General features: G+C 36.9%; 1 protein-coding gene across 2 annotated transcripts in view; it reads right to left on the bottom strand.

Moving 5' to 3' along the window:
• The window catches only part of LOC107086906 (glucosidase 2 subunit beta-like), a 220,645-nt gene that overhangs the window by 158,583 nt on the left and 36,852 nt on the right, over positions 1-25,210 (bottom strand). For both annotated transcript variants that reach the window (XM_015378178.1, XM_015378179.1), the window contains exon 8: positions 16,672-16,750. In XM_015378178.1, coding sequence (XP_015233664.1) covers positions 16,672-16,750 — 79 coding nt within the window. The remainder of the gene's footprint in view (positions 1-16,671; positions 16,751-25,210) is intronic.

The raw sequence follows: 25,210 nt of genomic DNA, 5'->3' as shown, positions 1-25,210 counted from the left end.
CATGTTAAGGCCCAGCAAGTTGTAATACATATAATAAAGCTTTTTTTTCTGTTCTTAGGTAGATCCTGCTGCTTTAAGGAGACGTTCGCTGTGAGACTCCACTGTCTGGTGGAGCTGAAGTACACTACGTCTCTGAATTATTTACCCAAAGACTTTCACTGCTGGTCCTTTACACGATTATTAAATCATATTTCATTCTTTTTTTCTTATCATCATGCTCATGGAGTAGAGTGTAATTATGCGCTGCTTTACCTGTACCTTAATAAATTATACTTCGTCATGTGCATGTTTTTAAATGTCAAGTTGTATTCTGTGTATTGATGCATTTTCACATGCTTCACCTCAGAACAATGTTTCCATTGCTAGACAGAAACCTTAACATTACTCTCAAAGCACAAAAGTTCCACATGGAACCATTTAGGATTTGCTGCCGCGTTGCGAAGTGAAAAAGAATGAGGGAGAAACGGTGCAGGCAGAACCTCTACAGGCAAAGTAAGATACAGGTGATCGGTTTCTGTGACCAGGAATAAAAAATGGTGATCGACGATCACAGACGAGATAGCTTCTCGTGAAAATCGGCAGATTATCATCATCAGAGCCTTAAAAACCAGAGCAAACTGTTTCAGGAACAGCTTCTATTCAACATCAATTGCCTCAATTACTGATGAAAAATACATCTGATGTGGATTATGCCAACAGGGATCTGTGCAGCAATTAATTTTTTGCTTAAGTATTTGTCATCTGTTGTTTTTATGTTTCGTTCTTGTTTTTTTAATGTTTGTATGTTTTATATTGATATTTTTAATTGTGCTACTTGGACTCAACAACATCTTTTTTGATATTGTTGTACTCGTTACAAATGACAATGGAAGGACATTCTATTCTATTCCAACACTGGCACCCCTTGCATTTATGGAAGCTAAAATAACAAACAATTTGAAAAAATAAACAAAATTCTGGTACAAATCTACACCTCGCTATTTAAACGTACTAATTTTCACTCAAATGTTGTTCCAGAGCTGTAAGGGACCATTCACTTAAAACAGCAAAAACAAGAATGATGTGAATATCTGCACTGCTAAAAAAACAGCTTTCAATACGCAATGTTACCAAGCTCCGAAATCAATTTGAAAGACCTCCTGCTGATGAACAATAAACAGAAAAAGAACAAAGCAGCCAAAAGGAGTTCAATAAACATTTCAGACACAAGAAACATGATAAGAAACAACCCTGTAAGAAAACATTTAGCCGGAGAAGACAGATTTTACATTCTCATATGTATCCAATATCAGCCTAATGATCCTACTGTCAACCAGGCACTGTAAAAATCAGAAAGTAGCAGCTGGTTACTGATAATATCACGCTTCATAGGGTGTCAGAATTTTTTCCACATAACATGTTCCTTTAACAATAAATGTTCTATTTCTAAATGTGTTTCAAAAACTGTTAGTTAGGTTACATACATGAGGAAATGAGGTTAAGAAACAAGGTTAATCAAGAATATGATTGAGTTTTTATGCCCACTTACAATCAGGAGTATTTATAACAGTAAGAAGAACAACACACCATCAGCTGTCGTTCAAATCTAGGGAGTAGAGACTTAATCAGAAGCTTCATTGATCCTTAAAGACCTTTGGCACACTCTGCATATCGAGTTCAAGCTTTACCATCAAGAGGGGGACTTACCAATTCCCAAAGAAGAGATCAAACAGGGACCTGAGATTTTTTTTTTTTTATTCCTTTAGATATTTTTTATTATTATTACTATCTTTATAAATGAGCTGTGCTGAATGTGCTGACCTTACCTGGTAAATATTTTTGAGATGTTTTTTTCTTTCTTCTGAATGTTAATTGAATGTAGAATTTGTTGTTTTGCTGTAAATTAATAGCATTATTTTTCAAACAAGTGAAATTTGTTTGAAAAATGGGGGCTAGCCAGAACTGTAGCCTTCCAACTCCACTTTCTGAAGAAATCCAAGATGTGTTTTCATAAGTAATAAAATCCGTATGAAATTTGATTTGACAGTTGAAGATGAGATCAACAATAATATCCCATATTTACCAGACTCTTTGTTTCTTTTACTTACAGCACAATTTCCACATCACTCTTTGTAAGCATCAACACCCTGGCCACAGAAGCTAGAATCTAGAATTTAAAGTCTATCAACTGGCCAAATACACTATTTGCATTTAGAATTAACCAGCATGGCACCAGAAGTATTTATCATATTAAATATCAAAATGCAAGCTGTAAGTTGCAATGTAGTTTTATAAGACAATAAAATTGAAATCATAACTGATTTGATACACTGTATTTTGAAGTTGTACTAGCAGTCATTCTCTTCATTTAAACAGATAGCTACAATAGAAGTATCAAAAGTCTTAGCTTAAGGAAAATGAAATATTTCCTGAGACACTGGCTCAACATGCACGTCTGCAACAAGCATCTTTGAAGGAACCTTCAAAATAGTAATTAAAAAAGCATAAAAGATTCCTACATAAACTGTGTCGTGTACTATTTACATAAAGTAGAGGTATTGTTGATACATTCTGTAAATTGAGCATAAAGACAGCGTAATGTTTTGCCTAAAAGGGGCGACTTTTTCTGTATTCAACTTCTTGAGAATTCTGCTTTACAATGAAAATCCACTGGATACACATTATGACCATATATATATATATATATATTTAGAACATCTTCATACTTTATAAGTGTCTATATTTTGTCACGTTACAATGATTTAAACTTTAAAGGTCTTTTACTTTGTTTCATGTTATAACATTATTCAGTAATGCAAAGTTGACAAGGGAAAGCAAAATGATACATAGTTCTTAGAGTAATATTCATAACGGCAGCCAACGGGAAATGGTTTCTCTGGGGGAGCTATAGAGATCAACAGCTAAGGTGGAGGAATCTACAAAATAAACTGTTAGTTGACGCTCCAAAATGTGGTATTTAAAAATGCACAAAGAAAACAACTGCTCTGCTTGGACGAGGCCAATATTAACCTTTGAGATTACAAAAATCATTATATTTGGTGATAAATCGAAGCTGAACATTATTCCAAGGATAACCTCTGCATGATGGCCCATGGAGGCGTTTCAGCAGGGGCATCTAAGCTGTTCCGATTTACGGAGATGAATGAAAATAACCTTGAAGGAAAATTCAAAGATGCAAAAAAAAAAATTGAGACCAGTCAAAGTCCAAAATTCAGAAGGAATCTGCAGCAATGCTTCAAATCAGAGCAAATACTGTAGCAGAATTTCATTTTCCTCTGTGTTTGATGACACATGTATGTGGCTTTACTTAAAAGGAGGAAGAGCTGCACATACTTAGGTTTTCAGGGTTTTTTTTCCATTCTATGCAGCATACTAGCATATGCATTAAAACATATTTTATTAGAGAAAAAAAAGTATGAATCTGAGAACAATTGCAATAATTAATCTTATATCACCTCAGCTTCCCTACTTTTAAAAGACATCCTGCAACACAAGATGCAACTTAATTATTCCCCTACATGTTAGGAAGGGTATTCTTTTTTTAAACAGTGTTTGTCAATAAAGTAAAACATCACCAATCAATATGCTCATGTAGAATAAGCTGGCACAGGTTGTCCCAGGGGAGAGAAATGTCCCTATGTGGTTCACCAGTTGTGAGTACCATGTCCTGAGGAGATGCAGTTACCCCGCTGCAACATCAATAGTATTTGTCAAGTGTTTAGAGCTGATAAGAACACAGATGATTGCCTTGGGCTTGCCTAAAGCCCGTTTTATCAGTGAAACTTGGAAGACAGAGTTGTCAGTAATTGAGCTAAAGCGGTTCATATTCCTGTTATCGGACTGGTTGTATTACTGCAAGTAAACTTTTGTTATGCTTTAAGGAATTAATATTAGAGAAATTCAAGTGTTGGACTGTGAGACAGGTGGAAAAACCGTTAGTTTCTGTCAGGACTTGACGGAGCAGCCTCTTCATTTTGCTCTTTCCCTCTCTTGCCTTTGACCTCTCACAGGTTCCATTAACTGCTGCAACCAAGCAACCTCGAGCGCATCCAATCTTATGATGGTTACATAACAAAAGATGAGTGCGAAGAAGATTAGAGGAGGGCGAGTCGACAGATCGAGAAGTGTCAGGGTTTGCTCAGCCTACAAAAACAAAAACAACTCCTTTGCCGTTAACATCCGGATCACTGGGTGCACCCTCTCCTCTGAAGTTTCCTCGCCTTTCTCCCATCTCACAAGAACATGACATGCAACTGATTTTTTTTTTCTTTCCCCAAAGCAGAAAACTTTTTGCCACCTCAGTTCTGCAGAAGCACATAACCCTGCCACCAGTTTCTACCTGTCATTTCAAATTACACAAGTCAAAAGGAATCCAGCTGGAAAGAGAAGAAATGCAACATGTGGGGTGACAGGTGATGAATAAAGACTTAAGGTGCAGACCTGCTCCCTTCTTACCTTCTTCCTTCCAGATACAGCTTTATAGGTTTAGTAATTTTTATTTTATTTTTTTTTACCAAATTCAGCCTTTTAGGAAAACCTGTTTTGGACACATTTTTACTTTTTCTCTGCACTCATCAGGGCCCCTTTTAACTCAAAACATCCAAAGCTATTCTGGGTAAACTCTATAAACAAAGACAGAAAAATAATATCTTACAGTGCAGCAAAATGAATCAGACATCCAGGCACTACAGGAAAACTGGTATACGATGTACAACAACCTGAAAAAGTATCAATCCCCAGTTATTTTTACCATCACAACTCCAAACCTCAGTGTATTTTAATTAGAAGTTATGCACCCGGCTTACATCGGTATTCTTCCTCCTTCACTTAAAGGTATAGTGGAGGATTCTCATAAACTGTTGAAAAGACCCGCCCTCTCCACAAAAAATGCATATGCACAACCCTGTACCCGCTCCAGAGAGACTATTAAACACGTGCGAGAGCGTGCACAAGCCTATTTATCCTGGTGCACGCTGTGTTTAAAAGTTGCTGTTTGCAGCGCTCATACAAGCTTACTTGCCAAAAGATTTGCAATTTTTCCACTATGTCAGACTCAGCACCGGTGCGTGAAAATGGGCACAATCACATAGGACGGCCTAAAGGAAACATATCACCAGAATGATTGACAGTGAGGAGGAACACTTATTTAGATGATCCACCCAGAAAGAGAAAAACCTCCACTATACCTTTAATTAACAGAAGCGCCTTTCATGTCACCCATTCTTCTTTGCAAAAAAGCTCCAACTCAGCTAGACCACAGTGAGCCTTCGTAGAAAAGCAGTTTTCAGGCCTTGCCAAAGATTCTTTGTTGAAATGTTTGTCTAAACACTGACATGTTGAGTCTAACAGACAAACAGGCTTTGATAGAAATCATTATATTGTGGCTCTGACTGTATGGTAAGCGTTCTCCTGCTGGAAGATGAACCAGTCTTTTTGCAGCCTATAACAGGTTTACTTCCTGGATTGTCCTGTATTTAGCTACAGCCATTATCTCACCACTTTGAGTGACTGGTCTGCTAGTGCTGAAGGAAAGCGTTTTCACAGCAGCATACTGCCAGCACTATACTTCAGCTTGGGAAAAATGTGTTTGGGGTGATTGTCTCATATGAAAAGAGTCTTTCACTTTATTGCTGTGTAGCTAGCAGGGGTTATGGCAAAATTTAAGACTAAAACATTAAGGATGTATTAAAAGAAACTTTGTTTTAACATAAGAAAACAGCCGATTAGTCTGAATCTCAGAGGGCAGAATTGGATGTAGCAGTTCAAGATGCTGAGATTTTTATTTGGAGTGACCAGGATGGACAGGATTAGAAATGAGTAGATCAGAGGAACAGCTAAGGATGGGTGGTTTGGAGATAAAGTTACAGAGGGAAGGAGGAGATGGTTTCGACATGTTCTTAAAAGAGATAGTGAAAAATCTGAAAGGAGGATATTCGCGATGAAGCTGTTGGGTGTGAGAGAGAGGAAAACCCCTGATAAGATTCCTGGAAATAGTCAGGGAGGACATGGAGATGGCTAGTGTACAATTAAAGAGAGGGGCAGCAGGTAAAACAACAACAACAAAAAGAAGAAAGCAAATATCCTGATAACTTACCAATAACCTCATCAAGTTTTTGATTTAATAGTATTTTGCTAATAATGTATGTAAAGTATTAGAATATGGAACTGTTGAGCTCTGTTGTTTTTCACAAGTGCTAACACTTTCAACTAAGTAATTAACTTACATAACCTGGTGTTTGAAGGCATCTGCTCCTGTTCTCCATTTATATGAAATTCTAAACCTCTATAGGGACAAAATATTTCAAATAAAAGTTATAATATCAGATAACTCCTAAATTGGCTTTTAAAATAATATGTTTTAAGAGGGATAAACACCCATAATTTATACTTAATAAACAACAAGTAAACAGAACAAAAACATCAAAAACAATTAAGAAATCTGGTCTTATATGTGTGTAGTTAGATTTCCACCTGAAATTGGTACAGTTTTAAAAGAATTTGTGCGAATAAATCGTATCATGATTTCAACGTGAGAATGCTATTGGCTCATTTTATTCCTTTTTAGATACTTTTTCCACGATTGGCCGAATTGTGATTAAAATGGACAAAATAATTACATTCTGGTGGGAATTGCAACAACAGCTTAAACCAGGTGTTTTTATGGGTTTATACTAAAATTTACTTATACATACGTACATGGAGTGAATTGAATTGTTAGGGGACTTAAAACATTTTTAGAGGTAAATAGGGCTGAATAGAATGTCACAATGGCAGGCAACTGTGGCTTAGTGGGAATTACTTAGCGGCCTTGTAATCAGAATGTTTTGGGTTCAATTCTACATTTCTCTTTTACATGTTCAAATTGTAATGAACATTGCCCTTAACCCCAACATATCTATCCGCCCTTGAATGTGTGAATGTTTGTGACAGGTTTAACAAATCGCTGCATGTGCTGCTGATTCTTTTGGGTTGATATTTTGAAGCCGACATTGCTTTTTTCCCCCCTCCATTTACATGCTAAATGTTACACAATGATAACAGTTGTTATTCTAACAGTTTTTAGTCGAAATTTAAAGGAGAAAAAAGTATTAACAAATCTAACGATGGATAGCCAATGGAAATGATCTCACCCATGCATTCAGCTGTTGCTAAACTAGAACGCTCTTTTAGTGACAGACTGCTGCACCCTAGTGCACCGGGGAGCTTTATCACAGATCCTTCCTCCTAGCAGCTCTAAGACTTAATAATGACCATTGTTCCCAACAACCTCAATAATTTCTTACATTCATGCTGATTTTTGCACATTTTCTGTCTTAGTCAGTTAATAACATGCTGCTGTTGTTTTTTTTTTCCACATCTCTGGTGTTGCGGCTATTTTTCATGTATCCATTACTGTAAAAATGTCCACAGTTGTTATTGTTTTTTTAATTCTCCAAATACAGTATAAATAGAGTATTTATATAGTAAAAACACTGCACAGTACAAGACTTCATTTGATTTGATTTTACTATTGTTATTGTTATTTTTAAACACTTTCTAAGGTGCACATTATGTGACCACTTCAAGTATAATCTTTTGCTGCTGTAAACACCACAATTTCCCCTTTGTGGGACGATCAAGGGATTTCCTTTTCTTTTCTATTCTATTCTATTGAATCCGCTAATGAATGCACGTATCGGCTGATGCAATTACAAGAAAAAAAACATCCAATATGGGCCAAACATGAGGACTGGCTGATGTATTGGCCTATCTCTAGTTATGAGTGTGACTGGGGGAATGTGAATTGAGTGGATAGTGCTTTGGGTGATCGTTTTACCTATAATGCACTAGATTAAATTCTGTGCTTTTACTTTTGCATAGTGCAGCTAAGTATTGCTGTTCAAGCTGGTAAACCATGCTGTTTTATTCAGGTGACATTTGTGTGCTACTCTGAGGTGGTCTATAAGTAATAAAGGAAAGTACATGAGAGTTTGAGGTTCAAAAACAATATGAAAACGTTCAAAATGTGAACAGGTTGCACTGCTCTGTGTATATGGGCAGATATTAAACTTTGAAGGTACTGTAAGAGGGAAAAAAAAAAACTGAAACACATACACTCCATTCAAACAATATAAAAAAAACACTGTTAAACAGTAATCATATACAGGGCCAAGAATCTCCTGAGAGCCCACATTTAATCTTAGAATCACTGCAGGCTTATGAAACCAGCCATCCAACCCGCTGTATAAAACAAAAAAAATAATAGTCTCATAAATACATCTCGCAAGCGAAGGAGAATTTTCCCGAACAAGAGCGATGTTTGTGTTTTTGTGAGTGTGTGTGTGGTAGACAAGCAGCTACAGAAGCCCAGCCCATGACAACACAAAGAGATTAAATGACCTGTGAATGTGACTTTCCATTTCCCATTACAGCAGCTTATGTTTGACTTAGAAGGCTGCTGCCCCCCTCTGTTGGCTGTTGAGACATCAACAACCACCATGCACAAGAACACTTGCCTTTTTAGAGGGTCTCTTCTCTTTTAGGTTCATTTAACCAGAAACAGAGCAGATAAACAGTCGGAAAAAGGTTATTAAAAAATAATTGCAAAGCATTAACATTCAATATTCAATTTAATTAATTAAAAAGACTTTATAAATCCCTAAAGGGAAATTAAATGTTACAGTAACTTTTTTTCCATATTGTATGTATTGCTTGCACCACCCTTACATTTAAAAAAAGGCATAGCTTTCCATTCACTGTAGTGATAAAATCTCTTGATATAAATTGCAGCAAACAGAATGCATACATGTCAGGACCCCTCTGAGGTGAAATTACAGCTCAACCCAGGGCCAAATGTCAAACAGCTCAGACAGATGGTGCAAGGAGCTGGTCAGCAGAGCCTGACCTTGGTCAGCAGTGACGAGGAGCGGGAAGAGAAACATGGTTTTTGGGCGTTTGATGTTGAAGGGAGAATTAGGAGAGCGTTCTTGCCAAGGTGGAAAGGTAAACTCATGATGGGTCTGTTTGTGTGGCGGGTGCTCTGGGACTCTGTTGGATGCTGTCGAGCTGTCACCGTGACAGCGGAATGTCAAGAGTGGGGATAGAGCTTATGCAGGGCTTTTGATATCGGATAAGAAGCACAAAATATGTTTCCTATTTTTGTTATCTGCAATTTAGCTTATAAAAATTTGTTGAACGTTCAGAGAATTCATCCTTTTTTATGAATTTCCACAGGTTCTTTTTCTTAATCTAAGAAAATGTTTACATATTCTACAACAAATGTGTGGATGAATGGACAGATGGGCTGTCAGTACAATAAATCCAAATCTTTGTTACAATAAGAAGTTTTTTGTTTTTTTTTTGGAACAACAATATCTGATACAATAAATGCCCGTTTTAATATTTTATTTTTTATTTTTTAGGTACTTAAATAACAGTTAGCACAGCTTAGAATATAGACCACAGACCAAATGTTCCCAAAGAGCATAAGAATTAAATCATAATCACCATCACATGTCCTATAGTACAAGACTCCTTTTAGATAAAGATCAAAACTGCTACAGCAAGGAAAGCCACCATCATCCCATCAACTTATGAAGCTTTTATCAGCTTTGCAAACAAAACAACCCCTAAAGAAAGGGTACATCATAACACCTCTGACAACAAGTGCAGCATATAGTCCTTCCAAATACGGTCAACTATGAAATTGAAATGCACAAAATCCCCGAAACGAGACAAAATTATAAGCAAAAAATCAATTATAATTAATAGGGTTTCACATTTCCTATGCTAGGAAGAAATACAGGAGAGAAAGTGGCAGTGAGCAACATCTGTTCTAAAACACGTGTTTACATTACAGTCTGTGAGACAAAGCCAATTTGGGTGCTAATAAAACAAAGTCCACCAGGGTTATGGATTCTGCTTAATAAATCAGGTAAATGCTTTTTTAAATTGTTGTTACACAGATAAGCCTGAAACTATTCCTACCTCTTATAGATTTAGGATTTAAATCCTAAAAGCAAGAATTCGGTTTCTGAAATAAAAAAGGAAGACATCACTGAGAAAATAATAAGACAATACAAGATGCAAATTAACTTTGGAGAAAAAAAGATTAAGCATTCTTTGATTGGTCTTTTGAAAACAATTTATGCCCTAATGAATAATTATCATTTTCATTACAGCAATCAGGCCAGTGGTACTTCATAAATTATCTTTGATAATGAGCGTCCTCTTTGCAATCACCCTAATCTTTAGCTTGCTCCACAGATTGGGTTGAAGCTAGGATTCTGTTGGTAAAATGCAAAGATTACCTATTTGGTTAATTTTTGCGCAAAGAAAAACAAAAGACATGTCCACTCTACAATGGCCATACAATAAAGTAATGTAGTTTATAAAAGAAGTCATGTTTGAGTGCTTTAAAATGCAGCTTTATGCATTATTGCCTTGTAAATGACACTAGAAAACACAGTTCTAATTTATAGCTTTAAAAAAAACCTAAAAGTAAGCCTTTATCATTTAAATATGAGACCCTAAAATAAAGTATTTTACATTTCGGAAGCAAGAAATCTCTCTTTAAGCTGTTGTAGAGAACCTGTCCCTCACTTACACACCAGCAAAAGTATAATTCCCTCAAGTTTTCTCTTGTCTTATCAACATTAAATGTGCACGAACAGCACAGCTGCCTTTTTTTAATCTGAGGATTACTTCCGTTCTCGTGTTCCAATGAAAAAAGAAAAGACATGCAATATTCTCAAAATCGGTGTTTGTGGTAGAATGAGTAGACGGCTCTAGAGGTAGGCGAGCAGCTAGAAGACGGATAAGTGAAATACACCTAGGCACAAAACGGGTACAGGCTGAGAGAAAGCAATTTCCTGCTCTTGGAGACGTTGCTGCAGATCGAGTTGAGTCACACATCGATGGTCCTGAGAAGGTATTGTACTATTATTGGTAGAAGAAAGTGCAGTCAAAAGTTCAATCTGCAAAAACGTTAAGTTTCTTTTATGAAATGACGTCTCTCCTTCAACTTCTTTCCCTATTTGGATTCCACTTATTATTTAAACTAAAGTAACCCGTTGTTAGCGGGGGTTTCTACAGTAATGAAAGGCTTTAAAATAGTGTTAAACAGACAAAGAGAGCCACTTCAAAATACGCCTTTTCCCTGCTGAGGATCCAGCTTCCCTTTGATCATCAAATTGTTCTCCCGAAAATCCTCCTTGAATTATCTGGGCCGCTGAAGTGGAAAGTGAATTTTCAGGGGAGGCCAAAGCTTCTTATAGGTGAAAGGAGAAAAACAGTGGGAAAACTAATAAAAAAGAAAATCGAAAATGAGCCAAATTGAATCATGTAGCAGAAAAGAGAAGAATATGATCGCCGCTTGTTAGTGCAAAGAGGGAATGCTTATCACGTTCAATCCAGCACAAGTGAAAACTAATAACTATTTTCTGCAAAGGCACAAAGAAAAAAAACACAAAAAAAACAAGTAGAGCCACTATTAGTTCTTCTTTGCCTTTATTGCGCAAATTACTTGTCTGCAGTATCTAAAAGCAGCACAGTCAAATGTTATCTTGTAAGCAAGGTAATTTATCATGAAATTCCTGAATTCACAAACTCCCAAAAATACATCTTTCCAGAAGCCAACGGATGCTTTAGCCGTGAATACAGGAATGTTTCGGACCAATGAAACGCAGTGACTTGCATGACGTCAACTAGAAGGCAGAGGGAAGGTAAAAAAAAACATGGCTGCGCCAGTTTTAGCTGGAATGCCCTCTATTTCTTTTTTGAAAAACGAGCAAAAGGACGAAATGTTTGCCTCTATGGATGGGAAGATGTCTGCGTGTTCATCCCGACCAGATCTGGTAAGAGATGGATTTATTATTTAACTCCGCTAGTTGTAAAACAAATATTATAATCACAGCTGTTGCTACTTCTTCTGTGATTGACTAAGAGCTCAAAATGGGAGTCAGGTGACACCAATTGGCTCATGCAGATTTTCAAAAAGTAACCTCAGTACACCAGAAGTGCCCATCAAAGGATTATTTTTTCAGTTCTTTAAATAGGTTTGGGAGGGTTTGAAGGAACACCTTTTGCCGTCTAAGATTTCAACAATGTTACAGTAACAGTCTTGCCTGCCTGCTGTTGTGAGCTGTTTAGTCGAGGTGTAGTTGCGAGGCTGCGCAGGTCTCCGCACATGGCTCACAAGCCTGAAGAAGCGCTGCAGGGGTTTATACTTAATGCTGAAACTGGTATGGTATTCTCTGAAAATACAGGGGCAGTACGGAAGTATATAACCAGTTGACCCTATGTTAATGCCAACCTGAACGCCACAACTAACTGCAAGTACCCTACCAGTGTACCAGTACGGTATGTCAATGCATGCCAGGCCAAGGCTGGCACAGTAATTTAACTCAGGTTTTAAGGGTTTTTAGAATTTGTCATTTCTACAACAGAGCTACATGTTTGCCTTTTATCTTAAACCTGCTTTTAACAGAATACAAGTGAAACTATCAAATAGGTTTGGACTGGAGAAAAAACAAACCTTAAAACATTTCGTATATTTCTAGGATGTTTTCATTGATCAGGTACCATCTTAAAATGAACATTAGTACTACTATACAAAACAGCTCAAACTCTTATCATTTTTTTGTAGTAATCACTGCTTTTTGGTAATATTTTAATTAGATTTTTTACTAAAGAGTTGTTTATGATTATTAAAGTTTATTGTTTTCACAGGCCACTGTCATTTAGTTCACTCTCATTATTACACTACATCAAGCTGAACACATGCTACTTGCTGCCTGTTTATAGACAATGTTAATCTGGCGGTAATGTCTGCTTACTCAAAATTGCTGAAATGAAAAAAAGAAAGCCTGGGTCATATCGATGTACATTTTTAGAGGAGTTGTGTCAAAGGAAAGAAGTTGATTAGTAAGGGAAATTTAAGCTATTTAGCACTACAGTGATGTATTTCTGTATGTCTGCTTCTGTCTCCTTGAACCCCAGATGGTCGCTTACACTGAGCCTAGTTCTGGTGGAGGTTTCTTCCTTTTAAAAGGGAGTTTTTCCTCTCCACTGTCACTAGAAGCATGCTTAGTGTGAAGGATTGCCTTCGAGTCAATAAGTTGATGCAATCAGCTGGTTTTCCTTAGATAGAAAACTTTGAATCACTTTGACTGTATGATGTTTACAGTTGGCTCTGTAAAGTGTCTTGAAATGACATGCGTTGTGAATTGGCACTATATCAATAAACTAAAATGAATTTAATTTTGTTATAGCTATATTTTAAACATATACTCATAAATTAACCAACATTCCTCCTATCCTTTGTAACCCATTGATGCAATACTGCATCCCCACCAGTTGCAGGAAAATGACCAGGCCTTATTCTCTAAACATTGTCAAAAAACCTTTTAAATAAACATCTTCTGAGGATATAACTTCTTAAGACCCCAACTTTGATTGGAGGTCCTAGTACACAGAGCCCCTCGCCAGTTTTAATGTAAATTGCTTGTTTAACGGCTGCCCGTTTAATTAGCTTAGCATGATTACACTTCGCCGTGGTTGCAGTTAAGCACACATTTTCATATTCATGAATCTTTACACTAATTCATCCTCTTCAGATGCAGCTGAATTCACTGAGAATGTCTTCTCATTAACCAGGAAAATGTAACGGAGACAGTTTGTTCTCATCTTTCAATCTTTCATGCAAATCAGAGCTCAGAAGCTTCTTTGTTTTGTGGGTGTATTTCATACATTGTGGGTTTTCCAAAAATCACAGCACATCGTGGGGACAGACTGCCATCAATGGCTACAATTGCCGCTTTAGGGTTAGGTGTTAGGTTTATGACTAAGGTAGGAATTGGGTTTAGGTTAGGGTTAGGTATGAACCTGTGGTGTTTAGATTTAGGGTCCGGGTAAGGCTGTAGAAATAGGTTATAAACGAGTTGACGTCAATGGAAAGTCCCAACAAGGATAGTAAAATATAACTGTCTGTATGTACTTGTTTATGTTTCCTATTTAGGATTGTTTTTGGTAAATTTACTAACCCTTTGCAGACCAAAGACTGATCCTAATGTGGTAGACCCACATTTTTATTGTTATAGAGTCAGTTTAGAGGCAAGGTGGGAATTAACTTTAAATTAGAGTTATTGTTAGAATTATGTGATAATAGTTAGGATACATGTCAGGGTTCAGCATGTAATAACTAAAATGAATCTGAGTCAATGTAATGTCTTAACATGGATAGAAATACAAACTTGTGTTTGTGTGTGTGGGTTGGAGGGGGGGCATCATGTACAGGTTAATTTACAAAGGAAAATAAAATAAGGAAAGAAAGAGCACTTTTTAACAATTTTTGTTTGCACACGGTTATCTTGATATGTACGTCTTGTGAAAGAAGGATCAAAAAGTCTTATTATGTGAACCAAACATCCACATTCTCATACGAAAACAGCTCGAGGGAGTTGAAAAAAGTAAAAAGAGAATCTACTTGTACAAATAAAGAAAACTCCAAAAACGGTAACCAGAATCAAATGAGAAAAAAACATTTTTAAAAACTCAGCTTGTAATTTTGAATCACTCCCACTTTAAACCATCCTTGGGCCTCTAAAAGAAAGACAAGGTAAACAAACCCACTGAAGATACATTTTCTAAAACCACATCTACAATAATCCTCCATCAAGGCAGCTGGATACTAGAGGGGTTGGATAATCTACCCTGAAAGATACTTCAGTTTTGTTTTTATATAAAATAAATAAAAAACAACATCCTACAAAAACACAACCTCGGTTTTACAAAAGCATTTTTGTTTACAAGATTTTGCTTAAACAAGGCTTCTGATCAGTTCCTCCTTTAGCCAGCTGGTACCAAGGAGCTATTATGTTACTCTGTATTTCCATATCTTACCTGTAAACAAACTATTTCATACCCACATGCATTTCAAACCAGATATTTGAATGCAGATGTCAGCTAATTTTTCCAGAATTATTATTCTTTTATTCTATTTAAGAGCTGTTCAGTTTGATCTACTTTCCTTAATACCATTTAGTTGGTGTTTAGCCATTTCCTCCAGACAATGAAACTGAGTCAGGTTTGTAAGCCACTTTACCAACATCCACCTTTTCATGTCCATCCATTCTCTACAGGACTTAGATCAGAGCTTTGTGATGACGGCTATAAAACATGAGCCCTCTAGTCCTTTATTGTTTTTACAAAAAGAAAATCTGGATAAATAAATAAAAACTTTTGATACAATGTGTTTTTTCAGACTCTAAAAGCCCATTGAACCTAAACTTTGATTTCCTTGCCTCAGTATTTCCATATACATAATGTTCTGTCTTTATTGTGCAATATATGTGGTGCAACACACCGCCACCCCATTATGTTACAACGGTTATCTTTAGCTTAAAAGATTTTCTCTTTTTCAACCAAATTTATCTGTGGACATCAGGGTGAAACACTTCATTTTCTACCGGTTTCGGCTTCAAGTTCAACTCAATGTTTTCTATCTGACTTGCAAATTTCTTTAAAACTGAAGTATCCCGCTTGATTTTTCTCCAGGTGTAATGTGGCTTTTTTAAAATTAATTCATTTTTTCATTCTTTACGGTAGTTGTAAGTATGTGAGTGTGTACTGGCTTCTTCCTCACTGAGCGGCATTTCAGCCAAGAAAGATACAGGTTTAATTTCACTGTTAATATTGACACTCTCTTCACAGCTTTAGCAGCATTACAAGGAATTTTGCTTTTGTTCTACGGTTATTGTTCTCATGTCAAAACGCGTTAATCTCTGAAACACAGAACCTGTCTTGTTCCTGAAATCATAATGACAAGAAATTTCAATGCTGTTTATATTGGTTTAAGACTGTTTGAAAATCTGTATTAGGCACCTCTAGCCAACTGATTATTGAAGCGGATGAATACATAAACTGTATACCTTAAATGCATTTTTAAGATTTGCCACCATTTAACTCAGACTTTGTGAATTACTTCAGGTGCTTACAGCCATGACACATTAAGGCGTTAGAAGACATTCTGATGTTGGTTACTAAAAACCTCCCTCTTCAAAAAAGGTCATTGATAAAATCCGCTATATTTAGTATTTAGCAAATAAAAATACTTTTTGTATAACAACTGATTCGAAATATGAAAAGTTTAATCTGATTTAATAATAAATGAACAAAATAAGGGCTTCTATATTTTTTTCATGTTGTAACTTGCAATCCATCCCACATAATTTTAAAGTAAATATTTATATAGAGATTAGTTGTCAATTTAATCAAAAACGGTTAAGTAAATATTTATTGGCTGCTCTAGCTTTGAGAACACCATCATCAATAAGAGGTGTGTTTTTGTAGCCTTAGGTGCATATAGCATAGACTATACAGTTATATAGAATCAGTGGGATTTTATTCTTATTACTGCTTAACCTTTTCCCACCTGTTTTACGTGGTAACAGATATTGAAAAGATGTATTTCCTTATAACCACTGAGAAAAAGGCTGAAATGTGAAATGCACAGCCGTGTAAAATAATTAGTATTTTATTTTATTTTTTAACAAAAGAAAGCACACAGTTTTACTGCAGAAAAATAATAAAAACAACAGTCGAAACCTAAGTAGCCTATCCAAAAAGTTAACCAAAACATGTCCTAAAAGACCTTCAAGAAGACTTTATTACTGTACTTTAGAAATAACTCACCAGTGCTTCATCCTCAGAGAGAACCCGCTTCTCATCATGGACAAGCACCACTTTAGCTTTGATTTCATCCACCGATATACTAAGGGGGTTAAAAAAAAAAAAGAGTTATATAAGCATTCCATTTGGAAGTATGGTTAATTACATTACAAGACCATATCCAGTACAGAGACAAACAGCTTACTTTTAAAATGCATTACCATAGCAGACATTTCAAATTGCATTAAAACCTAATAAAGTTGTTTCCTAAAGTTTGACAAAACAACCAACAGCCAATGAAGGAAATGTTGAATGTAAGCAAGAAACATAACCCATACCTTTTTCCTGCTTTCAAAACACAAAGCTTTTGTATAGTTTCTATACAGTAGTTCATTTATTTTTACCACAAATTCTTGTCATTAACCATTTTTTTTATGCTTGTGTGCTCCATCCAGAGGTTGTGTCTAAACTGCCCCCCCAGAGCACAGATAATGACTGCATTGCCAGAATCAATCCTGGGAGCGCATCAAAAGTGAAAGAGCAGGCAAACATACAAAGCAAATAGTCTGTTCAGCCTACAGAAGATCAATGCTTAGGGTAAGTGCTTGAGAGAAACAATGCCTTTCACCATTGTGAGAGCTGCACAGAGGCTGCAGAACAACGGCTCTGAAAATCCGCTGTGAAGTAAATTGGCTTTGGCTCCAATCATGCAGGGCATTTATACACACGTATATATAGACCACTGAAGCACAAGAGCAGGAGTTTTGCAATGTGCATCCTTTTGTAGGCTTCCCTGAGAAAGTCGGTAATGAATATCATGGAACTCACAGATGTACGCAGTGATAAATCCATGCAGAGGGGGAGAGGATAAAAAGCACATCCTGTTCGCAGGCCTTTGGGAGGCTCCATCATGGTTCATTTCCTGAAGCAGTTGGTAGACTCTATTTATAGGCCAGCATACTAGTACCAGTTAATCCTGAAATGGGTTGCCAACTGCCTGCCAGCTGGCACAGTGGGTTATGTTGGCTATGTGTGCTGCACTGAACGGTTTGGGACGAAATGCTCAGAAGAAAGGCCAGAATCTACCTCATAACCAAAGTTTGAGGGAGTCCCTCTATCGCAAAATGTAGGATTCCTACACATTTAGATTTTTAGACTAAAGCTTTGAGAGTTCTCACCAAGTTTTAAGTATAATTGTGAAGGAAAGAGAGATTGGAAGTTCATTCAATGGTAGATTGATAGAGGGACAAACTAATGGATATACAGTGGGAGGGATCTAATATTTAGATTATTGAAGTATCATTCTTTATTCCGTTTCTCCATGCTTATATAGATCTGGAAAATATATTTAAAAAAATATGTCATACCTCTTTAAGCTTCCCCAAAATCCATGTGAACACAGCCAAAAGTGTAAAGGTGTTAAAATGATTATTATGGATTTTTGCAAAAGTAAGCTTCCATGTAGAAGTTATGAATTTACAGTATCCTAACTATTTCAGAAAATTCTGGTTTAACTTTTGCTTGGAAAATGTTGAAAAATTCTGCCATTGCAGAAAGCCCAATTATGTTTTTTTTTTTACACATTTTGAAACAACTTCTACACTATTTCATAAACATTTTAAACTACAAAAATGATTAAACCGTTTCGACAAGGATATTCATGTAACACCCTATGGCTAAGCACGGCAATGGCTGCATCAGTCTGTGGTCCATTTTTGATTACAATCATTAAAAAACTTAACGTATGTTAGAGAGTAGATGCGTTTATATTGAAATGCAGTGTTAAAAATGAATTACTGTTTTACCTATTGTCTGGAAAATATGGTATCAGCTTTTTAAATTAACCTTATTTTATTCATTTTTAAACATTGTCACTTTATGAGAAATATATGCTGCAGAGTTTTATTTGACACGTTCTGTTTTGCAATACTTAATTCACATCTTGGCCATCACATTACATTCAACGCCAGGATGATAACAGAACTTGAGATTAATGAGGAAACGGACATATTAAGTTCTTCAGAATTAGGGGACATATTGACCTCAAAATCGAAAGCTGCCCATATACAGTACTTAAAAAAAAATAATAACCTCAGAACATATTTTGTGTAATAAATCAACAAATCTTGGAATGTAAATTAAAATACTTTGTTGAAGTATATACTGGCATATTCATGATAAATACACTTAATGCTCATAGGACATAACTGGCAACATTTTATATTTTGTGAGCATATCACAAGGAGCCTTCTTAAAAAAAGAACAGTTTGTTGGAGCTTGGAGATTTTGATAGATTTTTTGGGGGGGGCTTTTTCCTGTTACAAGCTGCTTACTTGTCTGCACACTGCAAGCTTTTTCTGTAGTTCAGATAATGGTCATGGTCATCCCTCTATTGGAAGGCACCTTTCTTTCTGAATTTTATTTCTCCATACTTTGGTGTACGTTGTGTAAGGAGAATTTGGTTTGGCCCATTCAGGCCCCAAAGTTGAATCTATGAAGGGACTTTAACACTAGGTTGATGTAAAGTAGGGCTTCAAACGAAACAAAAACTTTGGAGTTTATAAGAAAATATATATCCTTTTCCATCAAAATAACAGTGAAAACATGTAAAAACCTGGTCAGCAACAGAAACCTAGACTTAAACAACTTTTATTGTCATTTTGTATACGCAAAGTGTATAAAAATGAAATTTCTTTTTGTACAACTTTCATGACATTTCCATTTCTTAAAGTGCAGCAGTGATCAAATATAAAGAGTATGGAGGAAAAAACATGATGCAAAAAAAAACATATTAGACATATATGGTGGAATTATGCAGTGTTTTGGTGGTGTTGTCAGAGTGACGAGAGTCTGTGACATGATTTTGAGCTTTCTTAACAGTTCAGCTGTCTGATGACAGTGGGGAAGAAGTAGTTTCGGAATCTGCTGGTCCTGCATTGAATGCTGCGAAGCCCGTTTCCAGAGGGGCAGCAGGGAGAACTGTCCATGGTGGGGATGTAAGGGGTGTGGGAGAACAGTAGATCTTCTCTGCTCTTCTCACCTTCTTCAGTCTGAGGCGCTGCAGCCTCCACACCACACAGTGAGACAGCTGGTCAGAACGCTCACTATTGTGCTTCTGTAGAAGGTGGTGGGGATGGGTGGGGGCAGGTGGGCTATCCTCATCCTCATCCTCATCCTCCACAGGAATGATATGCTCTTTTGTGCCCGTTTGACCAGTGAGGCAGTGTTTACAGTCCAGGTAAGGTTGTTTTCGATGTGCAACCCCACAAATTTGGTGCTGCTAACTACCTCTACAGCTGAGCTGTTAATGAGCAGTGGAGCGTGGTTAGGCCGGTTCTTCGTGAAGTCGACAAGTGTCTCCTTCGTCTTCTCCACGTTCAGGATCAGGCTATTATCTCTGCACCAGTCCACCAGCTGCTCCAGCTCCTCTCTGTAGTTCAGGTCGTTGTCGTCTCTGATGAGTCCCACCACCGTGGTGTCGTCTGCAAACTTCACGATGTGATTGGTGATCCTGGGGACCTGACGCAGTCATGTGTCAGCAGCGGGCTCAGGACGCAGCCCTGAGGGGAGCCTGTGCTTAAGGTGATGACATCAGAGGTGTTCTGTCCGACTCAGACTGACTAATGTGTGGTTGTATGGAAGTCCAACAGCCAACTGCAGAGGGGTGTATTGAAGCCCAGATGTTCCAGTTTTTCTATCAGATGCTGTGGGATGATGGTGTTGAAGCTGAACTGAAATCCAGGAACAGCATCTGCATGTGGGTGTTCTTCTCCTCCAGGTCTGCCAGGCTCAGGTGGAGAGCAGAGGAGATGGCGTCCTCAGTGGAGCGGTTCTGTCGATACAGTAGGCGAACTGGAACAGGTAGAATGTTGGGGGGAGACTGGAGACTTTCAAAGTACTCCATTATGATAGGAGGTAGTACAACAGGCCGGTAGTCATTAAGTGAGGTGACCAGAGGCCTATATGGGACCGGAATGATGGTTGCAGACTTAAAGCATGCTGGCCCTATGGATCCGTCCAGCGGGGTGTTAAAAATGTCTGTGAGGACACCAGCCAGCTGATCTGCACACTTCTTGTACACCCACCCAGGTATGTTATCGGGGCCTGGGGACTTTCTCGGGTTGACTCTCCTCAGAATCTTCCACACTTCAACTATGTGAGGTTGAGTGTCTCCTCTCCTGGGGTGGATAGGGTTAGGGTTAGGTGGAGGACTAGGGTTCGAGTGTCTCAAACCTTCTAAAGAAGTTTAGTCCATTTAGGTAGTCAGCAATAGCTGCATCTAATGAGAAGAGTTTGCCTGTTGTAATGTAAACAAAGTTAATAGAATCAATAAACCATATTTTGGTTAAGCATAATATGATATAAATCATTTTTCTAAATCATTTTTTCTTTGAATACTCCTATGAACATGGGGGTTATTCCTGCAATTCTGGTAGAGTCTCAGGAAAGGATTCTGATTGAGGGCTGTAAAGATACCCTCTATTCATGTTTTCCGAAAATCCAATTCGAAGTGTCACTAAATCATGTATGCTCTTCTTAGGAAGTTTAGAGACAGGCCATTTAAACCAACCTGTGGAAGATCTGAATGAAATATTTACACTGTATTCATTTATATCCAAACTCATTATCTGTTATAATAAAGATGTTTTGCAGCAATTCCTTTATATGATTTAAAATGTGTTCAAACCTTTATGAAAATAAATGATTGCAGTCTTTGTCATGAAGCAATTATTGGTGACTAAATGGACATGAAAATGAGATTAGTTCACAGTATAAATGAGAGAATAATTATCTGTGAATCTGCATTAAACATAATTAGCAATTCCAATGAAGCAGATTAAGAATTGGGGAACGTTTAGTTAAGTGTCATCAGGGACAAAGTCAGACAAATAACTTTTTTGTACAACATAAAAGGAAATGCAGCATGCATGCTAATCAAGGAAGCAAATTGCCAGGCAACTGCAAGCATTAGGAATAAATTGTGACACTGCATTTATCAGAGAAGCAGCTAAATAAAGGTTGACACTTTGGAGAGAGATACAGGACCTAAACTGTAATTTACGGAATAAAAATACAATCCCTTCACCTCCTGCCTTATTTAGATCAACATCTCAACATGTAGAGCATAACGATTGCTAGCTCAGAATAGTCTCCTGGTTCATATATATCGACAGTGGCTTCCTATAAATGTAAAACATGTGCAGATGTCTCAGCTTAATGACTTTCCTTAAAATACAAATCATCCCAAAACTGCCTTTTTTTTTTAAACTGTACACATGAATGTCATAAAGTGCCATCTACATTTCCTAGGCATTATTTTCACAAACTACTGTGCTCCTGTTTAAATCATGCATTTGTGTCTAAAACTACAGTATGTTTGGCACACTCCTTATGTTTTTTTGCATCAGTATTGGTGTTTGTTATTATTATTGTGATCTCACCCATAAAAACCTGATTTGAGTATCTCTGTGGGTTACAATAGTAGCTCCGTCTATATATGGTGCCATAGTGAGTTAAAGCAAGTCTAGAAAAAAACTTAAGTTACATATACACATATATAAAACCTATTATCTGTCATCTAAAATGCAAAACAGCTTTATTACCACCCTGTGAGGTGACCGACTGAGCTGCTGCAGGTGTGTCAATTGGAGTCAATAGACAGTTGAGAACATTTGGACCTCTACGAGATGCAAAGTTAATGTGTTGCATAAAGGAGGATTTTTTTTTTCCTTGCTTTGTTTCCATTCAGCTTGGTTGGATTGGTCTTTGTGTAGTTTTGTTAACTTAATTTGTGACAATTAGAGATATTTGGAGATTAGCAGGCTTTTTTTCTCTTTTTTTTAACTGTTGCTTTGTTTGGTTTTTATATCTATAATTTGAATTTGTAGTCATTTTTTGGGGTGGTGTGTTTCACTTGAATTTGTTGATCTATGTTGCATTTTTTTTTCTCCATTCTGTCCCTTGCTGATTATGATCAGCAAGGGACAGATTTAAACAGCTGTTGCAGTTCACGATTTACTTGAATGAGTTGGCTGACTGTGATCTGGATGTGCTGTTGCGGATCAAACATTTGGTCATCAAATTGATTTGGTGAGTCTTCTACTTGTAGATTAGCTACAGTATTTTGTTTTCCCCCAGAGGACTTGTGGTGCTTTAGGGGTGATTATAGGTCTGTGACTTGAGCTTTATCGTTTGTTGGGTGTGAGTTTTCTTTTAATGCAAGCTGTAATTAGAAAACAGTGGATTCCCCCCCTGCAGGCTTAGCGGCCTTCCTCTTTACGATTGCTGCAAGGAGTATGGTATCCTCACAGCCAAATTAGGCTAAAGCATGCTTTGAAATACATCCTTGGATCCCAGGGGAGTAGCTAGTTTGCCAAGTGGATCTCCAGCCGATCAGGCTTCAGTACATAAAGACCTGCTGCATGTGCTGCATGAGGACGAAGGTGGAGATTTGTTAGCGGGAATTAAAGTTAGAGGAGAGGTTTCATAGATGCTACTATTTAAGTAAATAAGTTGAGCTTTAGGATGATAAATAAAAAGAAAATGCTGATCCAGACACAGTTATTGCTTTGCAATCAAAGGAGGTCTTAGAAAAGTCCAACCAGAGAGTGATAGATAAGCATTTGAAAGAACCATTGAAAGCGTCTTTTAAACTAAAGTTACTTGAACTGGGTCCTCTTAAGGATGATCTAGAAGCTTGTTTTTCCATTTTGATTCCAGTTTTACAGAAAACCTTAATTCCTGTGATGCTGCATGAAATATCTAGGCTTTGAGCAACAAAAGGAGATCATGAAAAAAATGAAAGTTAAATGAAATATTTGTATTTTCAGGACCGTGCTTTGGAAAAGTCATGTGTTAATGACTGAAAGCAGTGACATGTTGGACCATGCTGATGGTGATATCTTTGTGGGTGTGGCTCCATATTTTATTGGTAACTTGAATGTCTTAATGACTTTGTGATATTTGAATTTCTTGTTGTTCTGGACTGCTTGATGTGGGGTCATTCGGGTTCTGGTGTAAACAGTTTTTGGTGTTGGTTTGGATGATAGTTGCTGCTAGCAGTTTGTGTCGTTACTTTCCTTAAGTTGAACTGTTGACCTGTTGGTCGACTGTTGCCATCAAGTCTTGGAGTCTTATATTTTGGTTGCTTCACAGGTACCAGGGTTGCTAAAGAAGGTAACTGGTCAAGTCCAGTTAAAGGGTCAACTTCTAAGTTCTTTTGTTTTGCAGGATTTTTGGTGCAGTGTCCTTTGTTGGCACTTTCTTTGTGAATGGGTGTGTTGGGTGATTGGCTGAGCGGCTGTTAGGGTGTCTCAATCATTTAGATCACAGTAGTCATCAACTATACTATACTATAAAGAAATTGTTAGGTTGCGCGTGGGGGATTTTGGGGTTATCTCTCACCTCTGTTGTCCTCCTGGGTTTTGCTTGTTTGTTGGTTTGGTATGGCTTGGTTTAGATTGGTTAATTCTGTATTGCACAGGTTTGGCTCTTCTCAGTTTATAGTTAAAACTGTTCATTTTATTGTCTTTTTTCCAAATAAACATTAATAAGTCATGTCCATTTCCAACTTTTTTGTCACAATCGTTGAGCCACTTTGTGACAACTTACAGCTCCAAAACAGTCCCCATTCTTTGGTTGGAAGCCTTGCGAGGTTAAGTCCCACTGTGATCGCTATCAATGTCTATGTTGCTATGATCTGTCAACTAAAGCCCAGACAAAGTAGAGGCCAAGAAATAAGCAGCTAAAACCAACAAGGTGTAATCTCTAACTGCCAATGTTTAAAAACACAGGCATTAAAAAGTAGTTTACATGTTAAACATGTAAGTTTTAGTTGGAAATGCAGGAGAAACCTGAAGTACTTACAGAGAGCCCATGGCTATTGTTTTAACAAAATGTGGTTTAAAATGAGAAAAGGTGAGAATATTACTATATAAAGCTGTCAACTTCAAATGTTTCCTAAAGAAGTTGGTAGTTGCTGATCTAAAGAAAAAAGTATTTAAAAACAATGTACATCAAATAATAAGAATTTTAACATATTTTAGAGTGAAAAAAAAGAGAAATAGAGTGCCAACCTTAGATAAACAGTAAAGGAAAAAAATCTGTATTTAGTTATCAGTATTTGAAGGCTTTCTTCACCAATGGTTTTCTTTTACTTTACCAGACTTTAATCACTTTCGATTTACAAAAGTATATTGTATCCTGATATTTCAAAAACTACTTTTCAACACTTGCAAGAAAGGAAATACACCTTTAAATGCTGCACAGCTTCTTTAGGATTCCTGCAAGGTTTTCTGCATTGTCACAGGTGTTCAAGGTAAACTTCAGTAAGAAGGCTAAGGATATTAGATCAATAGATAGTGAAAACATACAACTGAAACATAAAGAAACACTGAAAACAGCCAACCTTCCAAACCTTTTCATAGCCCAACACATTCAAGCCCCTTACTAAAATGAATAGAGCAGGAAGTGAAACATGTTCTAAAAACTTCTTTAATGTTTTCTTTTTTTTTTTTTTTTTTTAACACTTTACAGTTAAAAAAAAATAAAAAATAAAAAAGAC

This window comes from Cyprinodon variegatus, unplaced genomic scaffold, assembly GCF_000732505.1.
Source record: "Cyprinodon variegatus isolate N-32 unplaced genomic scaffold, C_variegatus-1.0 Scaffold166, whole genome shotgun sequence".
NCBI lineage: Eukaryota > Metazoa > Chordata > Actinopteri > Cyprinodontiformes > Cyprinodontidae > Cyprinodon > Cyprinodon variegatus.
Note: the sequence above shows the minus strand (reverse complement) of the source record. Positions and strands in the feature narration are given on the sequence as shown.